The sequence below is a fragment of the Anthonomus grandis genome, chromosome 10 (assembly GCF_022605725.1).
Source record: "Anthonomus grandis grandis chromosome 10, icAntGran1.3, whole genome shotgun sequence".
NCBI lineage: Eukaryota > Metazoa > Arthropoda > Insecta > Coleoptera > Curculionidae > Anthonomus > Anthonomus grandis.
The window spans coordinates 19,026,488-19,053,570 of NC_065555.1; the positions used below are offsets into that span (position 1 = coordinate 19,026,488).

The 27,083-nt window shown below is 34.8% G+C and overlaps 1 protein-coding gene across 2 annotated transcripts in view; it reads left to right on the forward strand.

Annotated features, from left to right (window-relative positions):
• Positions 1–255: 255 nt before the first annotated feature.
• The window catches only part of LOC126741713 (mitochondrial ornithine transporter 1), a 75,139-nt gene continuing 48,311 nt past the window's right edge, over positions 256–27,083 (forward strand). The window contains exons 1-3 of one of the 2 annotated variants that reach the window (XM_050448256.1): positions 256–270; positions 610–767; positions 824–1,060. In XM_050448256.1, the coding sequence (XP_050304213.1) occupies positions 674–767; positions 824–1,060 (331 nt within the window). In that variant the 5' untranslated portion in view covers positions 256–270; positions 610–673. Of the gene's footprint in view, positions 271–317; positions 768–823; positions 1,061–27,083 lie in introns of those variants that run through there. The other variant, XM_050448255.1, reaches the window with a different exon arrangement.

Consider the following 27,083-nt stretch of genomic DNA (forward strand, 5'->3'; position numbering starts at 1 on the left):
TCATACGGTGCATCACAAATTTTCGAACTAAGCGAACTTAAACCCATAATCCAGATTAAGTATATACGGTGCATACGGGCGTCAGTCAACGGTTATAAATGTCAAAATTAGTTCGAATTAGTTCACCTTCAGTAGAGGGCCAAAATTTATTTCCGGCAACTCGCATTTCTCTATATTTGTGTTCTGTGCTTTACAGGAACAAAACAAAACAGATAACCTAAATAAAATAAAAACCAACCAAAGTTGCCGAAATCAAGTATTATCTAGAATGTACATAAGTAATCAATGAATGTTACAATTAATATTCCCATTCATATTTTTATCTTATGTTTTATATAATCATACAAACATAAATCTTCCTTATTTGATTCGTAATCATCTTCCTTATAGGGAATCAGAAAACAAACCTAGTGTTTGTGTCTTGTGAACTAGTATTCCTCTTAATATCGTCAATTTACAATTTACATCTCTCCTTGATTTTGATTTATAAATAAATATTTTATTAATTCTAATGAAGTATAATACATTTTTTAAGAGGAATTGATTGCCTAATCTTCAGTATTGATAATCTTATGAGAATGAATGTGATTATTTTATCAAAAATTTTAGCCTTGGGTCAGTGAAATCTAGATAAGAAGTATAGAAAAGAGTTGTGTTTCTAGTTTTAGTAGAGATGTTGGAAGAAAAGTTAAGTTTAAATCATCAAATTGAAACTTCACAACACCACTTAAAAGATGGGATAATTGATTTCACATCAGGGTGTTTAGGTAATTTTAAACATTTTTTAAACCTTTATACCTATTTAAATTAAACTACTTTTTAGGAGGAATTGCTCTTGTATATGTGGGTCAACCACTGGACACAGTAAAAGTAAAAATGCAAACATTTCCATCATTATACACAAACATGGTAGATTGTTTCAAAAAAACATATATTCAAGATGGAATTTGTAGAGGCCTGTATGCTGGAACCATTCCTGCTTTAGCAACAAATGTGGTGGAAAACTCTGTTTTATTTTTATGCTATGGCTTCTGCCAAAAAATTATTATCAATATGACAGGTAAATTATGTGATAGTTTGAAATGAATGTTTAGTTTCACATTAGACATGGGTCATATTCATATGATTCAAACCAATGATACAAATCTCATTTGTCTATCAACTCATAAGAATCGTAAAAACTCTTGTATTCACATAAAATTGTATTGCAATAGTCTTATAAGATATGGGATGTTTTAGATTATTCGAAGTATATTATCAAGCAATTTAGGTATTACAAATAGATGAATGTAAAAAACCATTACTCAAAATAAAAACATATACATATACATTGCCAAAGCATTACAAAAAAATTAAATACATTTAAACTGTTTAGAAATACTCTAATAAATATTTAAGTAAAAGGTCTATTTAATAATGAAAGGCGCACTTTTGTGTAATAAACATAGAACATACAAAATAAAAACACTTTAAACAAGGTAAAAAGTAAATCTTGCATGTATTTATAAATTTCATGAAAAAATAAATTCTTTCTGTAAGGACCTAGTGAGCTTAGGTACAATGTTTTGTTGTCATCTATTATTTAGATTTCTAATAAAAAACACAAATCTTTTGATACACATCACTAAGTTAGTATGATTTGTATGAATGATAGTATGATTTGATTCTCAATAAAGGTTTTAATTGACAACTATTTCACATTCAAAGAAAATGTCTCAATTGCAAAGCTTTAGATGAGGATAGGAGTAGAGCTCAAAAAACATTTGTGAATTAGTTTTTGTAGCTATTTATTTATTTATTCAAAAAACTTTACAAACAATATAAATCGGGTAATAGTAATTACATGTAAAGCCTATAACAGGAAAAAAAAACAAACAAAAAACATATTAAAATAATTTCACAACAATAACACTAAACCTAAGAGAAAAAAAAAAGATAAGAAGAAAAAAGTAAAACATGAGTCCTAAACTATGTCCCGATGCTCAAGCAACCTCCTAATTTCCTTAACCCTGATATTAAATATATCTACATCTTCAAAGCCATTTAAGACATTGTTACAAATCCTTAACATATTATTGATTGGAGATAGTAATAAAATTATTTATATAAAAAAGCTCTCTATTAGTTATTCTTAATCTAGTCTTTGGTGTCTTAAAAGAAATGTATTCAATTAGATCATAGCTCAAGTATTTAACATTATTTACAATGAAATATATAAAAATGACTGCCCGATTCTGCCTTCTGGTACAGAGCATCTGGAAGTCAAACGTTTTTAACATTGCCCTGTATGACAGCATGTATGGGTATTCTTAGTTCTTTCTGACATACAGAAATCTTAAAAATCTTTTCTGTATCTTCTCAATCATGTCTGAATGAGATGATGCTTCAGGTGACCAGATAGTAGAGGCATACTCCATATGTGGCCTAACAAGGGCATTATAAAGTTTAATGAAAGTGCTGACTTTAAAATTTTTACTGTTTCTTGTTAGAAAACCCAAAGAACGGTAAGCCTTATTAACTATTTCACTGTAGTGACAATTAAATTTCATATTAGTCTGAAAAGTTACTCCCAAATCTCTAATAAAGTTTTTTCTAAGAATTTTGGTACTATCAATATAGTAGTCTTCAAGAAAATAGTTAACTTTACGAGTGAAAGTGACCACAGCACATTTTTGAACATTTAAGGGCATCTTATTAATCTTGAACCGATCAACCACAGAACATAGGTCATTTTTTAATTTTACAGCATCTTCCCTGACAGCAATAGTTTTAAATAGTTTAAAATCATCAGCATACATCAGACTTACAGATGAGGAGACACAATCAGGCAGGTCATTAATAAAAAGAACAAAAAGCAAGGGACCAAGCTTGCTACCCTGGGGAACACCTGAGGTTGACATATATTGATCTGATAGAAAATTACCAATCTTAACCACGTTATTTCTCCCAGATAAATAAGATTTCATGAAATTACAAGCTTTTTTAGAAAAACCAAAGCCAACCAATTTATTTAAAGCACACAGTGATCTACCTTGTCAAATGCCTTCTCACAATCGGTGTATAGCACATCTAACTGCTACTTAGACTCAATTGCCTTAGAGATTTGTTCTGAGAGGATACACAATTTGTCACTGTGGATTTATCATTAACAAAACCATGCTGACACTTGTTAATTTTATGTTTAACATGTTCATATAAATTATCATAGAGAATATTTTCAAAAATTTTAGATAAACAATTTAAGAGATGAATAGGCCTATAATTTGATATATCATTTTTCTTGTCTTTTTTATGAATTGGTGAGGTCATTGATAACTTTAAAATATCTGGAAAGGATTCCTGTTCAATTGACATGTTGAAAAGATACACTAGGGGTTTTGTTAAAAGCTCAGCACAACCTTTATAGATATAAGAAGGAATTTCATCTGGGCCGGTAGATTTTTTAGGTTTAAGTTTCTTAATAGCATTTACATCACTCTCATAAATTTTTTTGAAAACGAAAGTTCCCCATTCTTTATTATTTATGTGATGATCGGAACAGCCAGCTGTGCTAAATACAGAATATTGGGCAAAAGCATTTGCAATATCAAGGGGTTTATTGAAATTGGCATTATTTAAGGTCATGGCCACTGGTATACCTGTACTCCTGCACTCTTTAGATTTAAAGAAAGCCCAAAATGCTCTTGGATCAGCAGCTAAATTTTTTTCAATTGAAGTTTTGTACAAATTATATTCATATTTTGTTTGATTTTTTATTTCAGCTCTAAGGTGCTGATATTCAACGCATTCTGGGCTCACTTGCTTACTCAACTGACAGTGAAGCTTATTCTTCTTTTTAATTTTATGTTTTAAATCAAGAGAGAACCTTATTGGAAATTTCCCTGCAGTGTTGGATTTTATCTTTGTTTTTGGAATTGAAATGTCCAGAAATTGGTATATTAGTTTATAAAATGTATTAAACCCCATACAAACATCATAGCATTTAAACACCATAGACCAGTTGCAATATCAGAAAGTGATCTATAAAGAGTAAAGAAGTTACCTTTTGCATAGTTGTATGTATAAGTCTTCTTATTAATTGTTTTATTTTGTACAATCCTCAGATTAAATTGTAAATTAAGAGCAGCGTGGTAAGCATCTTCAGATAATAAAGCGTCACTTGGTCTCGATACTGTGCATTTTTCCATATTAGTTAGTGAAAGATCTAAAGATCTGTTCATTAAATTAGGAATATTATTTACTTGGCATAGATTATACATATTAAGAAATTGCTGCATCAGGACATTTTTATCATAATCTGTATAATTACAATTATTAAAATAAGCCAAATTAAAATCTCCTAGCAATATCACATTTACGTTTTCTAAGAGTAAAATTTCCTCAAAAAGGTTAAAATATTTTTCATACATTAAAACAGTGGAATTTGTTATAAAATAAACAACAGACAAATAAACAGATATATTTTTAATACTTACTTTAAGTATCAGACAGTCACTATCACAGACGGCATTTACAATTTCATAAGGCAGTTCCTTCTTGGGTGCAATAAGGACTCCTCCTCCCCTTTGGCCAATTCTGTCCTTACGGAGCACTGTATATCTCTCATCTAGGAGCTCTGAGTTAAATATGTTCTCATTTAACCATGTCTCGCTAAATGCAATTACATCATAACATTCCGACAAAGTTGCTGTATATAATGCATTTGTTTTGATTCTTAATCCACGTACATTCTGATAGTAGATTGTCAACTGCCTTGATGTAGTTAGATTACTTTGAGAGGGTCCTCCTATTGTTCTGGTGGCACCCTCCTCTTGGTGAAAAACCGAGATATGACAGCTCCGTTGGGCCAAACTTCTTTGTTCCAGGCTTTCCGAAAGTTCTCTTGATTGATAGTCACCTTAAAAGAGGAATACGCATCTGGGGGTTTAGACTGCATTGATTCACAAGATACTTCAGGAAAATTGGGTAATAGGTTCTTCTTCAGGTCTTCTGGCTTGGTATGTGGTGCTAGTCTAGTTACATGGAGATGTGTATTTGGGGATCGCTTGAACATTTGTTGCTTCCGTCCCTCGCCCTACAACAAATCTTCTACGACGGTATTTCTGGGCCCTGCAGTAAACCAAGTATTTTCTTTGGGCGTCTCTGCAAGCTGCTGAATGTTCTGCATACAATTTTGCTTTTGGGACTGCATCACAGCTGCATTGACTTCCTGGGCAGAAATAACTACATTTCCTCGACAAGTATTCTCCAATAATGGGTTATTTTTTATTATTATATTTATATCATCACATAAAATACTTTCACTTAGTAAAAGTGAAACTTTTATTTCTATTGATTATTCATAGTTTTTTCTCTGCTTATAATAAGCATTTGTGGTAGGAACCACATCAAAAATAAACATTAGATTTTCTAATAACTAACAATCATATTTTTCTAGTCTTTCTTTTATCATATTTTAAAAATTGATTCAAATTTATTGAGTAATAAGATTTGGGAAATAGATAGACAGATTTCTGAAAATGAATAATCCTTTAAAATCCTAGTGCCTAAGGAAATTAATGAAATATAGGAAAAATAGACATTTTTGAAATAGAGAATATTAAATAATTTTTTTATATAGTATATATACAGCTATGGGCAAAAAATAACAGTAAAGGAGATTTTTCATGGATGATAAAAAAAAAGTTATTACTATTTTATTTTATTTCCTTAACAGTTATTTTGTTAAAAAGCAGGCAGGGTCTTGAAAATAAAATAGTAAGTCTCAAAATATATTCAAATAATATTTTATTCAAATAATATACAGTGTGTTCGATTTCCGATACTTTATAGATGTGTTGTACATTTAATTTTATCAACAAAAAAAACATATAAATACGGGTTGCACTCTTCACCCCTCTGAATGGGAGCCATATCAAACTTTTATTTCTTGAGTTTTTGCGAGTTCACTGAAACTCATTTTTGAAATGTGATTAAATTTACTAGCTTTTAAAACCAATTTTACTAAGAAATTACCCAAAGTCATAAAAAACTTTGATTTTGACGAAAAATGTAAAATTGTGTGCATTTTTTCAGTTTTTATGCTTAACTTAAAAACCAGGCCCCTAATAAAACTTTTTTTTTTGCTTCTAGTTTGTAAGCAATAAGCTATGCTAACAAATAAAAATCATTAAGGCATTAAGGGAGTGGGATATTCTACGTCAGGGACAGGTAAGGGCACACCTTGAGGGCACATATTAGTAAATTATGTGCCATTGATTGGTATAATCACCTGATCACCTTGTTCTCCCGATTTAACTCCATTGGATTTCTAACTGCATTTCTTTTTTTTTGGGAACTATGAAACAGAAAGTTCCAGAAACCAAGTAAGAGCTTCTTCAAAGGAATATGGCTACAGCTGAGGAAATTAAGAACGGTTGAGAAATGATGCTAGTCAGCAGGTTGGATTGAGGGCAATAGAGCAAACTTGCCATCAGAACAATGGTGACCAGTTTGAGCAAATTTTGTGAATTAAATTTTTTAATTCACGTCGCACTTACATCTCTTTATCGAAAAATACTCCTCTCCCTGACGACCTAATGAAATATTAGGTGCATAAGTATATGGACTCTATTTTTGTTAATTGTTACTTCCTTTTGCAGGCCATTTACGTAAACTATTAACCTTCAGTGGCGGTAATAATTTGATGGTTATTGGTTAGCATAGCTTATTGCAAACTAGAAGAAAATAAAGACATGTTAAGGGCCTGGTTTTTAAGTTAAAGCATAATTACTGACAATATACACAGAATTTTACCACATTTTTCATCAAAGTCAAAGTTTTCGGTTTATTATTTTGAGTAATTTTCTAGTAAAATTGGTTTTAAAAGCTGGTAAATTAAATCACCATTTAAAATAAGACCACTTTTTTGCATGTGGAGGGCATAAAAGTGAAAAAATCATTAGGCATGCATAAAAGTGAAAGAAAAATGAGTTTCAGTGAACTCTTTTTTAAAAGTGAAAAATTTGAGAAATAAAATTTTTATATGACTCCCATTTTGAGGGGTGAAGACTGCGACCCTCCATGTAGATGTTTTTTTTTTTCGATAAAATTGGACATTTTTTTGTTGAAAAATGGTACTGTTCGTGCAACCCTACCATGAAGATTGTCTCCTGATATCTTCTTATGGTTCTTGTACTAATATCTAATTTCAGTTTCTTTTTATTGCAAAAGATGTCAAAAATGGGTCTGTGTACCTCATGCAATGATTTTATCTAATTTCGGTACTTCTTCTTGAACTACCTCGAATTTCTGGCCGTTTATTACATGTTGTACCCTTAAAACTTTAGAAATCAATGATGATATTTTGAGAGCATTGCAAATAAATTTGTAACTTCTATTTGCACTGCGTAACTGAATTATTAATCTGCTTTCTTCAGGAGTACAATGATTTGAGCGACCCATTGTTAAAATTGTATCCGTTCACTAAATTTAGGAAAAGAGCTTATCACAAAAAGAAGTTGAAGACAATTGATAACAAAAATATGGAATTTAAATGGTGTTACTTATTAGGAATGTATTTAAAAAAGAATTTATGAAATAAGAATGCCAAAATTTCCGATTAAGCTAAACATAAGTCCTTGGGTTGTTGTGAATATAGTGTTTATGCCATTGTATAGCTTGTTCAAAAATTGAGCTATTTTAGCAATTATTCTAATACTCTGGTTTTTTGGCCACCACTGTATGTAAAATTACGCATTTTTGTAACAGATGTTTTTCTTATTTCCGATATCATTTTCATTTTGGTGTAAAGATTTATTACAGTTATGAGTTTTTTATTTTGAAATACTTGTCCACAACTATATGTTTGCTTAAGGGAAAAAAAAATATTCTGAACACAAGAATCCAGCATTCAACCATTAACTGATCTTTTTAGACTGGTCCTTTTTTTACTTAATATTTGGTTTTGATTTTTAAAGTGATTTAATCCAGTTTGAATCATACTATGGGGCTAGTTAACATTTATTGCAATCTGGCTGCAAGATTTTCAACTTTAAAGATGGTGTATAAAGTTTTTTTTAGCTTCAGACTTCAGTTTTTTGAACACCATGTCATCTCATAACCATGTTAGCACAAAACCCAAATAAAATTACATATTAAGGAGAGAAAAATAGCTGCATTGCTTGTTAATAATTTTGTAAATGAAAAGCTGATTTTATATCAGCAGTTGAATTATCAATATGCACCTAAAGCTCCAGCCTTTATGTCAATCATTTTTTAATATTAATTATTAAAGTTTGAAAAGACACCATAAAAAAGTGAATGATATTGTATTTTAAAGCTTAGCAAATTGCAGTAAAAAAATTAAAATAAGTATAAGCCATTAAACTCTCTTTTGATATTCCATTATGTTTCCATTTTCCATTTCCAGAGTCCTGTTATAATTAGGACCTACATTTCCAGCTAGAACGTTTAAAGTTTCTTCATTGGATTGACCGGACTCAAAACTAAATCGCATACACTATAGGCTCTTAAATACCATTTAATAAAATTAATTTTGTTCACGGGAATATATTTCCATTTTTTGCTTAATATTTCTCCTTTTACCGGTAAAAGCTTGAAATTACAACAGAAAAATAATACAAAACAACACAAAAATACAAAAATAAGCGAAAAGGGACAGACTTAGGCACAAAATCGTGAAAACTAAAGAATCTTTTGGTATGATTTTTTAAAATACTCATTATGATAATGAATGAATAAATGTGATACCTCTGCCAGCCTTTTCAAGTCTTCGGCAAGAAACTCCTCCTTTAGAGAGCACAAAGTGTCCCAAACATTTAGAGGTTTGCTTCTGATGTGACGCTTCTGGTAATCAGGTAGAGAATCTTTCTACCATGCTCTTCATTCAGTTATCTTAAGTGCTTGCCCCACTCTGAGGTTGGAGCGATGCAGCTTTTGAACTTTTCCTAACTTTCTGCGGAAAACCTCGGCTTTCTCTACAGACATTTGCTTGCTAATTCTGAGCCACACAATTTGTAACAGGTCGTCCTGCACTTCACAGGTCACGCCGTTCTGACTGTTTGTAGAGAACGATGACATCAGAACGATGGGTCGTAAATTCATCGAATGTCAAATCCTTCTCTGGTTAAATGGTCAAGCCCAAAACTATTTAATACTACAAATCTCCAAAGGGCTTCAAATTTGCACCATATTCCCCTAGTCCTTGGACGCCAGACATAACAACGGCGATCGAAGCGCACCTGTGTTGTAATGTGACATTTTACGCGGGTGGCGTCTTGTGTGTGACCTAGTTAGTATTAATTCACTCTCGGTCTTCAATAGTCAGAGACGTCGGTCTAATTTAGCCGGCCGTGCAAGACATTCGCACACTCGTAGTAATTCATAACTCGGTAAAGACTCCAAGCCATTCCGGGGTGCTTTAGATTATCGGGTTAATTTGACATTTTACATTTAATCATTTTATTACACCTTTGTCGTTTAAGTAACTGTAAGAAATAGTTAGTTCGGGTTGTAATAAATGTGAGCTATCGAAATTTATACCAGCAGTCATTCTTTTCCGTCTCCTTATATGGGTGGAAAGTCACTAATCCCCACCATATTTTATGGTCTTTCGAGCCAGATGGTAGTTTTATGGTCCTTCGTCGTCATTTTTGTACGTGAAAAAGCCATTATTTCACGGAAACCGGGAAAACACTGACTTTTCTGGGACATTTATAGACAGTGTCGTGATTGCAGTGTTGCCAGGACAAGCCATTCATCCTCGCGCCGCGACATTTAAGACATTAAAGACATTGTGTTTGTGCTGGAACAAAGTGCCATTTTTAGTGCCAGCATGACAAAACTGTAAGTCTGTTCCATTTATTTACGTACTAAGTGAATCTGTGCCTCCTCCCGTCGTTCATTCCTTAGTCTATCTCTATCCTACAGCTTACAAGTTTTATTAGCTTTATTAAGCCAAGCATTAGTCAGTCATTAAGTAAAACTGATGTGCAGAAGTCATTTGTTGCATTTTAACAGTCATTTTAGCCAGTCATTTAAGGCAAAGTAATTTATTTAAGTCATTTTAAGTAAAGCCATTTTTAAAACTGTCGTTTTGACATACTGTCATTAAATCTTAAAAACTATTTAATTTAGACATTTTTTATTGAATAGTCCAGTCAAAATGGCAGCTGAAGAGCAAGAATCGAGACTTACTTGTTTAAAAAATACAAGGGAATCCTACAAAGCAAAATTGGCTAATTTTACGAAGTTCGTGGGGGATTTTAATCCTAATGTCAAGTCAATCGAGGAGTTACAGATCCGCATAGAAAAGATTGACAAAACCTATAATGATTTTGATGAGGTTTCGACTGATTTAGAGATTTTGGACACAAGTTCTACTAAAATTAAAAATCACAGAAAGGAAAGGCAGGCATTTGAATCTGAATTTTATGATTCTATGGGTAAAGCCAGAAAATTCATTTTGCAGTCATTACAGCAAACCCAAACGCAACAACCAGCTTCAAATGTCTCACCTTCACCTCAACATTTTACTGTCCAAGATCGCATTCATTTACCACCCATTAATTTACCTACTTTTGACGGGTCACGGGAAAATTGGTCGCAATTTCATGACGCTTTTAAGGCCTTAATACATGAAGACAATAAAACGCCCAATAATACCAAATTAAGGTACCTTAAGGGTTGTTTAACGGGCTCAGTAAAAGGAATTATTGAACACTATGAAACCACGGACGATAACTACCTGATTGCTTGGGATTTGCTTTGTAACAGGTTTCAAAATAACCGCATAACGGTTAACCATCATTTGAAGTCATTATTTAATTTGCCATTAATTTCGGTAGGCAAAGATCCGAATAAAATAAATTTAAGAAACCTTTTAGACGAATTGCAACGTCATATGCGTTCTCTAAAAAATCTTAAACAACCCACAGACAGTTGGGACACATTAATCATTTATTTGGTTACCACCAAGCTTGATTTTCAAACAAAAAAAGAGTGGGAACAACATGTCACGAATATTTGCCCTTCAACAGAAGAATTCCCCACTTATAGTCAATTTGTGTCATTTCTTTCTAATAAATGTCAATTATTAGAGTCCTTAGAAAATCAAGATCAGGTGCAGCCACAAAAACAAGTGCCTTACAACAGTCATTCCAATCATTTTAAAAATAAGGTAGAAAAATATGACAAGAAATTTTCTCATTTTGCTTCCAATAATAAAAAATTCGCGTGCTATTTTTGTAAAAAAGGCCATTTAATTTACAATTGCAGCGACTTTTTAAAATTGTCTCCTAAAAAACGTGAAGCAGAAATACGAAAATTAAATTTGTGCATTAACTGTTTTAAAAATGACCATACAGAAGAAAAAAATTGCCCTTCTGCTAAATGCAAATTATGCCATAAAAAACACAATACTCTTTTACATTACGACCCAGCAAGTCAATTCCAGGAATTTCAGCAAGGTCCTAGTCAAGTCTCGACCTATTGCGAATCGTCACAGATACCGCCGCAAGTGATGGCAACAGCGCATAGTGATGCTCCCGCGGAAAACTTAAACGGTTTTTCTTTCTCAGGGTCAACGACGGACCGCGGCGATACGCAAAAAATCTGTCGTCAAACTTTGCTTTCTACGGCCGTTATTTTCATTGGCTCAGTAGGGGAACGCGGAGTGATTAAAGCTAGATGCATTTTAGATTCGGGTAGTATGAGCAATTTTATTACTACGGCGCTGGCAAAACGGTTAGGTGTTAGTTTAGAAAGACCACAAACATCTGTGACAGGTGTAAGTGGCTCTGCTATTAATATTCGGGGTCAGATAAGGGCTAAAATAGGGTCTACTTTAAATAATTTTCAATCCACATTGGATTTTTTGGTAGTTGATAAGATCACAGGCAATATTCCCTGTACATCATTTAATTTAATTGATTTTAAATTGCCAAAAAATGTAGTCTTAGCGGATCCTACATGTCATATTCAGGGGGGTATTGATGCTCTTTTAGGCGCAGACATTTTTTACGAGCTTTTAGGCGATAATAAAATTTATTTAAGCAGGAATGGGCCAATTTTATGTGAGACAAAACTAGGCTATGTTTTGTCAGGGTCATTAAACACAGAGAGAGACATTCGTGAAAACTATTGCAATTTTACTTCTCATGACACTTCCGATATTCAAGGTCAGTTAGAGCGTTTTTGGCATATTGAGGAGTGCCAGACGGCTCCTAAAATATTTTCTAAGGAAGAAAAGGAAGTAGAAGAGCATTTTATTCAAAATACTAGGCGCGATGTTAACGGTCAGTTCATTGTAAAGTTACCGCTTCGTGATAAGTTTACAGACCTCGGAGAATCCTATGATATGGCATTAAAACGGTTTTATTCGCTAGAGCGTAGGCTTAACAGAGAGCCAGAGTTGAAAAAACTTTATTCTGAGTTTATGTCAGAGTACATAGAAATGGGTCACATGTCATTAGTCCTTGACTCAGAAATAAGTACGCCAAATATCTGTTATTATTTGCCGCATCACGGGGTACTAAAACAATCGAGTTTAACCACGAAGTTGCGTACAGTTTTTGACGCCAGTGCGAAAAGCAGTTCAGGCTTATCCTTGAACGACGTGCTTAAGGTAGGACCCGTAGTACAGGATGATTTATTTTCTGTATTGACGCGTTTTAGGAAACATAACTACGTGGTGTCTGCTGACATAGCAAAAATGTTTAGGTGCGTGTCGGTTGATCAAGGTCAAAGAGATCTGCAGCGCATTATTTGGCGGCCTGACTCCTCAGACATTTTAAAAATTTATCGGCTTAATACCGTTACCTATGGACAGGCTTGCTCATCGTTTTTAGCCGTTAGATGCTTATACCAAGTGGGGGTTGAAAGCGAGGAAACATTCCCTTTGGCAGCGCGAGCAATAAAAAAAGACTTTTATTGTGATGATTTTTTATCTGGTAGTGATACCATTGATGGCTGCATTAGATTGCGAAGGGAGGTTTCTGACCTTTTAGAGAAAGGTTCATTTTTATTGCGTAAATGGGCATCTAATGAGCCAAGCATCCTGCATGACGCCGAGACACACGACATTTTTCAATATATCATTAATAATGAGGAATTAAAAACTTTGGGCATTTGGTGGGATACAAAGTTAGATCTTTTAGGATTTTCTTTAGACTTTGAAATCCCACAGTTCATTAAAGTTACAAAACGGGCAATTTTGAGTATCATTAGTAAGTTGTTTGACCCATTGGGACTAGCAGGCCCAGTTCTCATCCAAGCAAAGCTTATTTTGCAGGACTTATGGAAGTTAGCGCTTTCTTGGGATGAGGCTGTACCTCTAAACATTAGAGAATCATTTTTAAATTTCTGTGAAGAATTAAAGTCATTAGCTAGGGTTAAAATACCTCGACAGGCCATTTTAAAGAACAATGTGAATTTACAAGTTCACGGGTTTTGCGATAGCAGTGAGAAGTCATATGGCGCATGCATAATGCTTCGTTCAGTCGATTCTTTAGGGAATTGTAATGTTTCACTACTGTGTGCAAAGGCTCGCATTGCTCCATTAAAGACCCAAACATTGCCCAGACTTGAGCTCATGGGAGCTGTAATTTTAAGTCGTTTAATGGACAAGTCCGTTAAGGCTTTAGAAATTGAGTTGTCCGAGTCTAGCATTTTTTATTGGACAGACTCAACTATTGTGTTGTGCTGGTTGCACTCTGAGCCATCTAATTTAAAGAGTTTTGTAGCGAATAGAGTGGCAGAGGTGCAACAGCTGACAAACATTAATCAATGGCGACACGTCAGAACGCATGATAACCCTGCCGACATTATTTCTAGAGGGGCGACGCCGAATGCTCTTTTAAAAAATCGGTTGTGGTGGGACGGACCTCATTGGTTGGCTTTAGAGCCTCATTTGTGGCCTAAAGACCTACAGATTCATGAAACTAAGGTCACTGACCTGCCTGAAAAAAGAAAAGATAAAAATGTGTCACTTTTGACAGCCTATTTTGAAGATTCAGATATTTTTGTCAGATTTTCATCTTTTCCTAAACTCCAGAGAGTTTTTGCCTACATTTTGCGTTTTATTAAAAATTTAAATTTTAAAAGGCAAAATCGACTAGACGAAGTTCAAGTCGGACCACTTACAGTACAAGAATTTAAAGACGCACTTTTAAAATTGACGTTTATAGCGCAAAGTCAAATGTTTGCGTTAGACATTGAACATTTACACAGAAACGGGACAGTCAGTAAGAAAAGCAAGATTTTAAGTCTAAATCCCTATCTAGATAAATGTGGTTTATTAAGAGTAGGGGGGCGAATTAAAAATTCAGATCTAAGTCACGATCATAAACACCCCTTGCTTATTAAAAATAAACACCCATTTTCTTTACTTGTCATTCAGTATGAGCATATACGGAACTTTCACGCCGGTGCTCAAGCGACATTATATGCTGTTAGGCAAAGGTTTTGGTTAGTTAATGGGAGAAACTCCGTCCGCGCATTTATACGAAGTTGCGTAACTTGTTTCAAGGCAAATCCCACGCCTAATGTAGTCAATCAAATGGCAGATTTGCCGGAGCACAGGGTAGTACCTGCCCGCGCGTTTCTTAAAAGCGGCGTAGATTTTGCTGGACCTTTCCTTATAAAAAACAGTAAAATCAGAAATAGACAAATGATTAAGTCATATCTTTGCTTATTCATTTGTTTAGTGACTAAAGCTGTGCATTTTGAAATATGCACCGATCTTTCTAGTGAGACATTTCTCGCAGCATTAAAACGATTTATATCGCGAAGAGGTATTTGCCAATCTTTGTTATCGGACAACGGTAGTAATTTTATAGGTGCCCGTCGCGAACTGCGTGAGATATACCAATCATTGCAAAAATTACATAAAGATGAACACATTTTAAATTTTCTCAGGGAAAATTATATAAATTGGGAATTAATCCCACCGCGAGCACCACACTTCGGTGGTATCTGGGAAAGCGCTGTAAAGTCAGCAAAATACCATTTAAAGAGAGTTGCAGGAGATGCGCACTTAACTTTTGAGCATTTTTACACGTTAGTGACTGAAATTGAAGCTATCCTAAACTCCCGTCCTATAATTCCTCTTTCCTCAGATGTTACCGATTTACAAGTCCTCACGCCTGCTCATTTCCTGATTGGAGGTGCATTAAAGACAATTCCTGATAAAGACTTTTGTGAAGTTCCCATGAATCGGTTGAGCCACTATCAAAGAATTCAGAAGATGTACCAACAATTCTGGCGGCGTTGGAAAAACGAATACTTGTCCAACCTTCAACAAAGGCCTAAATGGCAAACAGGGAGTGACAAAGCTCTGAAGGTGGGCACAATGGTCATCCTCAAGGAGGACAACACACTGCCTATGCATTGGCCTCTAGGCAGAATCACGGAGCTATTTCCTGGCAAAGACGGATTTGTTAGGGTTGTCAATGTTAGAACCAAGACCGGCACTTTTCGAAGGCCAACCTCTAAAATTTGTGTTCTACCCTTACCCGACGAAGACAACCATCCGTAACCAGATTAAGACTGTGTCATCGAGATGTCATGGTGTTGAAAGTCTGGAGCCTTTCAAGAGGGGCGAGATATGGTCAAGCCCAAAACTATTTAATACTACAAATCTCCAAAGGGCTTCAAATTTGCACCATATTCCCCTAGTCCTTGGACGCCAGACATAACAACGGCGATCGAAGCGCACCTGTGTTGTAATGTGACATTTTACGCGGGTGGCGTCTTGTGTGTGACCTAGTTAGTATTAATTCACTCTCGGTCTTCAATAGTCAGAGACGTCGGTCTAATTTAGCCGGCCGTGCAAGACATTCGCACACTCGTAGTAATTCATAACTCGGTAAAGACTCCAAGCCATTCCGGGGTGCTTTAGATTATCGGGTTAATTTGACATTTTACATTTAATCATTTTATTACACCTTTGTCGTTTAAGTAACTGTAAGAAATAGTTAGTTCGGGTTGTAATAAATGTGAGCTATCGAAATTTATACCAGCAGTCATTCTTTTCCGTCTCCTTATATGGGTGGAAAGTCACTAATCCCCACCATTAAATTTGTTGCAGCTCAGCCCGTCTGCCTGATTTAAGGTGATTTCCAGAACTTTGTAGGGCCCATCAGAGTGAGTCAATGACAGAGTAGGTCATATGACAAAGTAGGTCAATGTAGGTAGCTTAGTGCAAAAAGCAAAGTAGCACCATTCAAACTTTTTACTATTCCAAAACTAGAATGCAGATATTTTGTTAACTTCTTCATCATGGTGGAATGGGCTTTCTTGGTTAGTCAAAGGTGAATAATGTTAATAAAAAATCCTTTTATCACAATATATTCTAGAAAAAAGACCTAAATATTTATCGATACTAAAATTATAAAGAATAATTGTATTAATTTTCAGATTCTAATATAATCGTTTAAACAAAACCGTTATGGTTCTCTATCTATAGTAGAACTTAAATCCAGTGTTAAGGTAAATATAATAATATTGTATTAAGAGAATGTTTTAAAGTAGATATTTATAATAATTTAAAAAAATTTAGAGTTCACACAGTTAGCAAACTTTCACTTTTTAACACAATTTTAGAAAGAGTTGGTGGGTGAATTAATAATGCTAAATTTCTTAGTTTATCTAAAATGCACCCGATAAATTTACCTTTAGTTCATCACATTATTACGTGTTAGATTCGAGATGAACAATAAAAATCTACATGAAAGTCCTCAATCATTACTGGCAACATTACGAGCAAAATATTGGATTTTGTCAGGTTTAACGATAGTGAAAAGGGTTTTGAGAAAATCTATTTTGTTTAAGAAATGAGTAATTTATTTTAATTTTCCTGCCAGAAAATAGAATTTTTCCTGCTAGAAAATTTGACCTAGAAATATTAATAGATTTAACAACCAAATGTTTTGTTAACTGTTTAAAACGTTTTATAAATTGAAGGAGTAAAATAAACCATTAACTCTTTCTTCAGACATTGCAACAACATTTGTTGTTACAAATTAATCAAACTAGATGTATTCAGAGCAATTTATTTTCAAAAGCTTAGCAGAGCACTTTCGGCGTATGAGCCATCATCAGTGCTAACTGAAATGAGTTGGGTGTTATATGCGTAAAATTAAAAATAATTAATTTGTATTATCCTTCGAGCAACACAGCTACTTCCCTCTTCTAACATTTGTTGGGGGAAATAATCATCTAAAGACAATGTACGATTTTGTTAAGAATTCAAACGCTGAAATTAACAATTTTTTGATAACAGAATCTCAATCGCATGGAAGTTTATTCCTGTTAGATCTCCACATTATAATGGTATTTGGGAGGCAGCATTAAAATCTTTCAAATTTGATTTGAAAAGAATTAGGTAATCACGTATTTTCATTAGAAAACTTCACTACTTTGACAACGCAAATTGAAGCATGCCTTAACTCCCGACCGTTAACTCATTGATCCTCCAGTTCAATAGATTATCAAGCACCGACTCCAGGTAATTTTCTAATTTTTTCCTCATTAACAACTTTTCTCGAAACTAACTTGCGCGAAATTACTCGATTAAACAATTATCAGCATATGACGCCAGTACTGTATTTTTGGGCAAAATGGTCGACAGACTTCTTAACTCAGCAAGATTTCAGCACTTTCCGACTACAATCAAGCAAAATGGAAGACTGTTCAAGGTCATGTGATTCAGGAAGGAAAGTTGGTGTGCCGCGAATTCTCGAAGTGCATCCAAGTAAAGACAGTAAAATTCCGGTTGTGACCGTTAAAGGTCCGGACACACATAACCGCAACGAGAACGATCCGTGAGTCGGAAATGTCACGGATGATTTACTGTGGACGATTTCTCAGATCACACTTGACCGATAGACGGCAGTGTTTTGTTACCAGCGTGTTAATAAGACTCGTGGTGTTTTTCAACTTACATTATAATATATGCAAAATATTTAGTAGTTTTCAAAATAGTGAATTGGGATTTGAAAAATAGGTTACTAAACAGTGTGGTAGCTTGCACGTGGTAGAGTATATGCCGGAAGCGCAAACTGACAACAGTCTACCAAACAAACAAACTGACACGTGGAACTGAACACCGATTTAGTAAAAATTCAAACAAATTTAAATCGGCGCGGTGCGGTCTCGTCTCGTTTTGGTCACACGGGTGTAAATCGTTATGTGAAGACGGGCTTATTTAATTTTATTGGTTTACTTTAGACCCAAGTAAATAGTCGTCCGTGACTCGGCCGATTCATGGATCACATCTCGTTACGGTTATGTGTGTCCGGACCCTAAGGCTTCTAATGGTAAAATGGAACGTGCTTTATCACGAATATGTATTTTACCAGTGGATAACTGATAATTTTTCTTGTATTAAAACAAAAAGGGTTAAAATGTTTTATGTTAAGGTTAAAAAGTACATTACTTTCTTTTAGTTATTACTGTTTATTTAGTATTAATGAATTTTTTTCGTTGAAAAAAGTCCCATTAAGAGCCGCAGAAGTGCCCAGCAGGTCCCAGAAGTGTCACAAGTGATAGCGTGGAGCCCAATTGCACCCTTATCACATCCAGAAAGTCCAGGTGTTGCTACCTATAGACTACCCTCTACCCTGTGCTACCCTGCAAGTATTAATAAAAGGCCATGTACACTAATAGACAATAGATTTTATTTATATGCTTAACAATTTGTAATTAAACCCGAACGTAAGTGCTTTTATAATATAATTCTAATAACAAAACAATATACCTGGACTGCTAATACATATGGCTACGATACCGAAAAATTACCACAGCCTGGTGGCCGCCATTTTTATAGTGGTTGTGTCCTTTTGATGTTGGTCACTCTGAACATTTTTAGTGTTGCCAACAAAAAATATATTAAATAACGGTAATGAAGTTGACGACGCTGACGTTTGACGTGTCGCGAACTAAATTAAATTTTTTTCATTGACATTGTTTTTAAACCATTATTGGGATTCTAAAATCACGACTCGACAGGATCATTCGATATGACTGATCCTGAATAACATTCTCAATTGTGAGTATAGCGGATTGCCTAGTTTTTGGCGATTTGTAAACGACGCTTGGGTATATCGTCTGGGTATAACCTCTCAAAAACTTTAATTGTTTTGTTTCCCTACAATAGGCACAACTGAAATTTGTCAGAGTGACCAACATCGAAAGGACACATCATCACTTCATTTACTTTTCATTGAATTGGCAGTCCAGGTATATTCATTAAGTTTGTGCCCTGGCAGCCCTTGTCGGGTTTGCCCGCTAGTTCTCGGCGGCGTTGCCGGTACAATTTCTCGCGGCAGACTGCCACACTCCGTCCTTTTTTTTTCAATTTAGTGTGGAGTGTGGCATCACTTCCTGGGCACAGCCTGCCCGTCACGACCGGCAGAGTTTGATATGTATGTAAACAAATGACCCACCGCCACAGATGTAAATAGCTCCTTACATACGGGTAAATTATGTACCCGTATGTACGGGTACGAGTACATACGGGGGGAGCCATTTACATACGGGTGGCGCTCCGTGCGGACGCCACCGCCCATCAAATCGGCACCGACCGACCAGTCCGGCACGCTCTGTTCCGCCACAAAAACCTGCCGAGAGGTTCTATGGTCTGCGACTATTTTAGTACCTGATTAGCAATAGTGGACGGTAGTTTATTTTGGTTGTTGGTTGATTTGTCTGTTTGCGTTTATTTATTTATATGATGTCTGGCGAGTCAGAGTAGATATATTTTTATATGATCCGAAAGGTCGTGACATAAGTTTTGGGAAGATTTTTTAAAATTAGGTACATATCTACGAATTTGCTTAAATAGGTACCATTTTATCAGCATTTTCTCCTACTTCTAGATAATCTATAAGTAAAATAAAGAGCCATAGCCTTAAATTGGCTACTAGTTTGCAAGTCATTATTATAATTAGAACTACTCATATTCCAAGTACTTTAAAATAAATGATGGTCCAAGCCGTTTTTCAAGCCTACGCATATCTAGAATGCGGGTTCAGTGGGCGGTGGTTGTCTAATGGTGGTTGTTCAATGGGCGGTAGGTACTGAGCGTGCCGTGCGGGCTGTGCCGATTCAATGGTCGCCCTGCTTTAACGTCCTCTGGAATGTCGTCTCCTATCTCGGTTTGGAACGCTAGTTCCTCTGTCCCCTGGCGGTTATTGTTGTGGGCTGATGTCGACTCGGATGTCTTGCTGCTTGTAGGAGTCTGTGGTGGAGATAGTTGATGAACTAGACAAAACGTTTTTATCAGGGCTCATATGAGTTGGTGCATTCCTATTCTGGCGTGGAATCTTTTTTAAGTGGGATATATGGCGTTTCGTAGCAAGGTCAGAAAAAAGGAATAAAAAAAAATTACCAAAAAAAAATAAATAAAGGAATAAAAGTCATCTTCATGGCCTTTTATTTCCACGACTTCGTATTCATCTTTATTAAATCTGGTTGTTAATTCATGTGCCATATTTGTGTTCCTCACAAATACTAAATCTTCTGGTCGAGTATCCTCGTCTTTAGCTCCTCGAGTTCTGTCTTCTTTCTCTTTCCCTTTTTGTTTGTTGATTATGTCCATATCTCCTGCTTCTTGATCTCCTGTTTCCAATTCTAGGTCCTTTATTAATGGAATTTTGTCCCGAATCATTCGGTTAAATATTAGCTATGAGGGAGATTTACCTGTTGTACCGTGAGGGGTAACGTTATACATTAGTATGAATTTATTTAACTCATTCTTATAGCCTAAGCCGTTGGAGTGACATATTTGAAGACGTTTCACTATTGACCTGTTCATATTTTCCACCTGATCATTTGGTTGTGACCAATATGGAGGAGTAGGGATAAGATTAATATTATTGGTTCCACAGCAGTTTTTAAATTCTTGGCTTCCAAACTGAGGACCGTTGTCAGCTCGTATAGATTCCGAAATTCCAAATCTCGAGAATATTTCTGAGACGTGTGTTTGATTATCACAAGCGATGTTCTGGACTGCAAGAATGTAATTTCTTGGTACCTGCAATAATCATCTATAAGTACTAGAATTTTATCACGGTTTGGAAGTGGACCCAGCAGATCTATTGCCAAAAATAGCTAGGGCCTCTCGGGAAATGAGTTCATGTGTGGTGATGAAGAAGATGCAGTCTCGGCATATCTTCACAATTGCTTCGACTTGCCTATCAATCAAAGGCCACTATACCTTGGCTCTGAGTCGACGCTTCGTCACTGTTTTTCCGGGATGACCTTTATGTGCCAATTCCAGAGTATGTTATCATAAGACATCGGGAATAATGATGCGATTTCCGCGCAGAACAACTGGACCAAAAGTTTCTAACTCCTAACGAAAAGGATAAAATATATTTTTGTCTGAATTTTCCAAACTATTCTCGTCAGTTTTCTTAACTGTATCCGAGATATGTAGATCCTGTTTGCTATATTCTATTATCAGAGAAATTGACATTTGCATTTGGGGTATTTTATTCAATAATTGAGTGAACATGATACTGCTTTTCCTTGTCGAATGAAGATCTTTTAATTTGCAAAGGCATGACACTGAATCAGCAATATTTTATTTTCCCGGCTGGTAAATAATATTAAATTTAAACGCTTGTAGTCTGAGGACCCGTCTTTCGATGCGTGCGGGAAAATTGCTTCCAGCGGTTTGTGATCTGTCACGAATTCGAACTCCAGCCCAGTCAGGTAGTAATAAAACCGCTCCACTACCATACAGTTTGTGAGTAACGTCTTTCTACATCTGGAAGACTCTTGCTAGCAATGATATAACTCTTGGTACTTCATTTTCAAATTGTAACAGTACGGCATCTAATGCTACCGGGCTGGAATCGGCAATTAACCTTGTTCTATAGTCGGGATTAAAATAAGATAGAATAGGTGGTTTGGTTAAGGCCCTTTTAAGTATTTCAAAATTCTCTTGAGAACTGGTTTAGCAAAATGTAACATTCTTCTTAATAAGTTGCCTTAACGGATCTGTAAAACTCCTCAAATCTGGTATAAATTTACCTAAATAGGTAACAAGACCTACAAAACTTCTTACCTCTTCTTTAGTAGACGTTGATCGGAATTTAATTATTGTGTTGATTTTCTTTTCGTTAGCCTTAATTACTTTATTTGATAAATGGTGACCTAAAGACTCTAATTCTTGGGTCTTAAATAAACATTTTTCAGAGTTGAGAGTGACGGTGTGTTCCTTAAAAACATTTAGGATTTTTTAAAGACATTCATTGTGTTCGTCTTGTGTCTTATGTCTTACCAAATATGATTACGTGGTGTAGATATTTTAAACAATTTTTACATGGAGACAGAATACCTTCAAAAATCCTTTGAAAAATCTCAGGAGCCCAGTTCACCCCGAACATCAATCTGCTGTACCTAAACATACCCTTGTGCGAAAAAAAGTTGTTTTATGTCGACTTTCCACATCAAGTTCCAGTAGGTGATATGCATTTATAAGGTCCAGCCTGGAAAAATATTAAGCGCCTCTTAACTTAACTAACGCCATAACTGAGTCGAAAGTTGGAAAATGGTAGTTTTCCCTCATTATAGCTTCGTTTGCACGTCGCATGTCGATGCAGACTCTGATGTCTGCAGTTGGTTTATGTACAATAAACATTGGCAAACTGGTCTTATGAAAGGATCTAAGTTAACAATTACTTTACTTATTTTCGGAAATATTTTTATCTCAGTAATTTGGGTGATGCTCATTCCGAGTTTTTAAAATCCAAGCTTGATTGCTGCTTCTTTTCTCAGAAGAGAAAGTTCCCCTTGATCGACGACATAAAATGAGCGTATTATTTCCGAAGAATTTGTTAAGCCGATCGTGAACTTAAACTTGTTTTTAACTTTAATTGGAATACCTGTAGAATAGGGTTTCAAGATATGGCCGATCTAGTTATCAATATCCCAAATTGTGGCATTTTTTTAATTTAGATTTTTCTAGTCACTGCCATTAATAATATTGGCTCTAGAACCCGAGTCGATTAAAAGGGTGATGTTTACATCGCCGAGTTTATATTCAATTAAATCGTCACGTACTATGGTTGGAGCCTGTTCAATTCTAAAACATTCAAAATTTTGAATGTTATCTTCATTATTTGAAGTGTCTTCCATACTAGCCTCAACGAAGTTAACACGCTTGCGTTTTGTGCTTGTATAGTTTTGTTTTACGCATTTCTCTACGTTTGTTCTGCAACAATTTGCAAAGTGTCCCTTAATTCCACAATTATTACATATTATTTCTATAGCTGGACAAGTTTTACCATAGCTTGGATGGCCCGTTCTTCCACATCTTGTACATTTATTGGACTGTTTTCTGTACTGCAATGCTAATTTATTTATGGAAGAAGAATAACTCGACGTACTTGGTGCTCCTATACTCATATGAATTTCTTTTGATTGGTTCGCGATTTGTTCCTGTACTTGACACATGTTCACAACTTCATCTAACGAGTATTCTTTTTCCAGTAATTTCTTTTTAAGTTCTAATGGAGCCCAATGATCGATTATTTTATCTTTTATGTTGATATCTGCTGCTTCTTTGGCCGAATCCCCAAATGAGCATTTTACAGCCTGCTGACGTATTTTGAGGAGGAATCTGTTAAAACACTCACCGTTCTCGGGCTTAAAGTGGGCTTAAAGTGTCGTAATTTGTTAATTTTTCGACAACTATTGCATAGATGTAATTTTTTTTGGTTTTCATCGTATGTTTCGATTGCCCCTGGTATGTTGTAGGTACCTCTTGTAATTGGGTTCCTCCGAGATGAAGTAACTTATTTCGTTTCTTTACATAGTCATCAATGTCTTTAGCTGCTAAATATAATTCCAAAGATCTCAGCTATTTTCCCCATTCTACCCTAATTAACGCTTTGTCTAAATTTTCACACAGGAAGGGCTTGATCCCTGAGTCGGCCATTGTAATTACGGACCTGAATGGAAATTCTAGATGTGTATAAAATAATAAAATAATTTTGTTTTTATTACTTTTTCAATCCTAAATTTCTACAGTGTTATAACATAAAGTGAACGTTGTTTGAAGTAAGAGATAATAAAAGGCAGAAACATGAGAATAATATGAACTGGCTTATCAACCAAATCGTGAAAGCCTAAGTAAATTACACTAGAATAAACGTTATAAACCAAAAAAAAAAACAAAGAATCACAGAATCAACCACAGAAACAACCACAAAAATGTTTACACTGCATTTTTTTCGTTAAAGGTCCTCCGAACGCAAGCATAACTGATATTTATGTTTTGCTTTTTGTATATTATATGTGGGATTATATTATTTTAGCATTCCTTTAACGGGTCTTGGGTATTAAATAAGTTTATGTTCTTATCTAAATTATTTTTCCAATAAACCTTGCGCGGTACATTTACTGAAGGCGGCGGCGACTTGATGTTGACACTACGAGATTTACTTATGAAAGATTTTATTGTTTTGACTAACGGTCTGCGACTGGTGGTTTGTTTCTGGTTATGCAGCAGGTTTCATTTTCAGTGTTAAGTGGGCTTTTGGGTGAGATATTGGGTACAAGAGATCCTTTATCTAGTTTCGGGTTTTTAGCGAGGTGCGCTTTAACTCACGTCCAATTGCTTTTATTTGTTCTCATAGGCGAAGAATAAATATACTTAAACTCACTTTTCTGTTTTGTGAGGAGTTAATCCGAGGGGCGGTTAAATCCTCTGTTATAACGCCAACGTGTGGCCTCGCAACGAGGTGATAAGGTGTGTTATACCCGTTATAGAAAAGCGTGCAGAGTTTTGTTTAGTAGTGTCGCCAAAAGTGTTTTGCGCGTCTTGGTTTATCTGGTTTGGATTTAACTGTTATTTAAGTGCGTTTCTTTATTTATCTCTTTTATTTTATTAAATATCGTTTTGTTTAATTCAATAACCGGACTTTCATTTAACGTTCCTCCAACCCCTAGACAACGACATAAAAACCTACATACCTATATTTAAATATTATCTTATATAATATATGTGCACTGTTTGTACCCTGTGCTTACCCTGTGCCCCTAAAATAGTACCCCATATACTATTCTTTTTCCGTTCTTCGTATTTCTAAAAGAAATAAATAGATCCGCCCTTACAGATTCTGTGCAATGTCCTAAACCTGTAATTATGAGTGTATATAATTACTTAGATATTTTGTATTAAAATATTTTTGTACTGGGTGCTGTGCCCCTGTGGACGTATGGTAGTATTACTTTCCTTCCCTTTTGGTAATCCCAGATCCGTCTTTATAGATCCTGGCATGGTATAAGTTTATTATACTTAGAAATCTTTACTTTTCATTTACTTACCCACTAATCTTGTATACTAGTTCTCGGCGGCGTTGCCGGTGCAATTCCTCGCGACAGACTGCCAATTCCACACAGAAATTGGATTAGTCGCGCCCAAGCTTGCATTGAAGCCAATGGAAAACTGGTAAACTGTATTATTTTGTTATCTCAATTTCTGTAGGACTATTATTATTACTACATTTACTTATGAATTTTGTAGTAATTGTTTCGAATTATTAGCTTTTATTTATTACATTCATTTTTCAGGTTGTTTTTTCGTTTCAAGAAAAACTTAAGTTTAAATTTCGTTAACAATTTCGTTAACGTGCCTTATTAGCACCACACTGCGTTTTTAAAAACATGTACTTTTTCAGATTAAACAACTTAAAATAAAACCTTTCTGTTGTTTGAATAACTGTCGCATCGCTCAAAAAAAACATATAAAAAAAAACAGTGACTCGAATGAAGAAAAGTACCTTTTGTTTAGTTTAAGGTTCAAGCTATCCATATTTATTTCAGAGTTTTTATCATACAGGGTGCTAAAAATGTAACCATTATTATACACAACCTAGTCCGCCCCTGGGAAAATAGACGAGGTAAATGTGTTTTAAGGACTCCGAGTCTTAGCAGTGTCGATCACATCAAATTTCTTTTAAATTGTACCAAGTACTTCAAAAGTTATTTAACAAAAACCGATTTCCAGCCGCGTCTTTAAGGGACTTAAGGGCCGCGTCTTATGGGGTATCTTTGAAGGGAGGGTCTATAGGAATTTTTTTTATAGGAAAGTTCCACATAATTTTTTTAATTTCTACCTTAATCCGGAAAACGTGGAAAATATCCCACATTTTCCGCCACAGCCTGTATAAAACCTGTAAGGCAAAAACCGAAATTTTAATATATCAAAAGTTACCATGTGTCAAATTAATTTTGACATTTGTGGAATTTCCTATGAACTTATTTGTGGTTATAGACCCTAAGGAATGATTTCTTGATGATTTGGGTATTTATCATTCAAATACATATAAAAAAAGTTGAGTTCTTGGTTAATGATATCAATATTAATATCTCCAATAACGAAGATATTGGAGATATTAATATTGATATCTATATATTGATATTAATATTGAAGAGGTTAATTAATATGTTTCCCTCTTGCATATTGATAGATTTGGCTCGCCATAACCCGAGTGACATCAACCCAGTGTCTCATATTTTCATCAGGATCATATTTTTGTATGAAACAATTATAGAACGTTTTAATTTCGACGATATTTATACTTCAAAATGGCCTAAGTGACCATTAGCTATTAATTATTAGTTCCTCGCGTAAAAACGAGCAAAAAAATTATTTGCTAATTTTTTTCTATCTAAGAAAAGAAATGGTCTACTTTTAAAGATCAAATATTTCAAAGCCAGTGGGGGACGAAAGCTGGAAAGAGGTTATGGCAAAGTTTACAGAATATAATATATCTAAGTAAACCAACAAGGATGTGAAGTTAATTTGAACAGTACATTAAGTACCAGAAAACTTTCTCATGTAACGAGAGTCTCGCGAACCACTGTACAGAGAATTCTAAAATATAATAAATGGCACCCATATAAAATTCAACTTCTTTAAGAATTAAATGAAGATGATAACGACCGCCTTTTACAGTTTTGTGAAATAATTTCCGAACTAATTTCAAATAATAACTATCTTTTAAATGTTTGCTTCTCAGACGAATATTCATTTCTTCTTAATGGCACTGTCAATCGTCATACTTGTC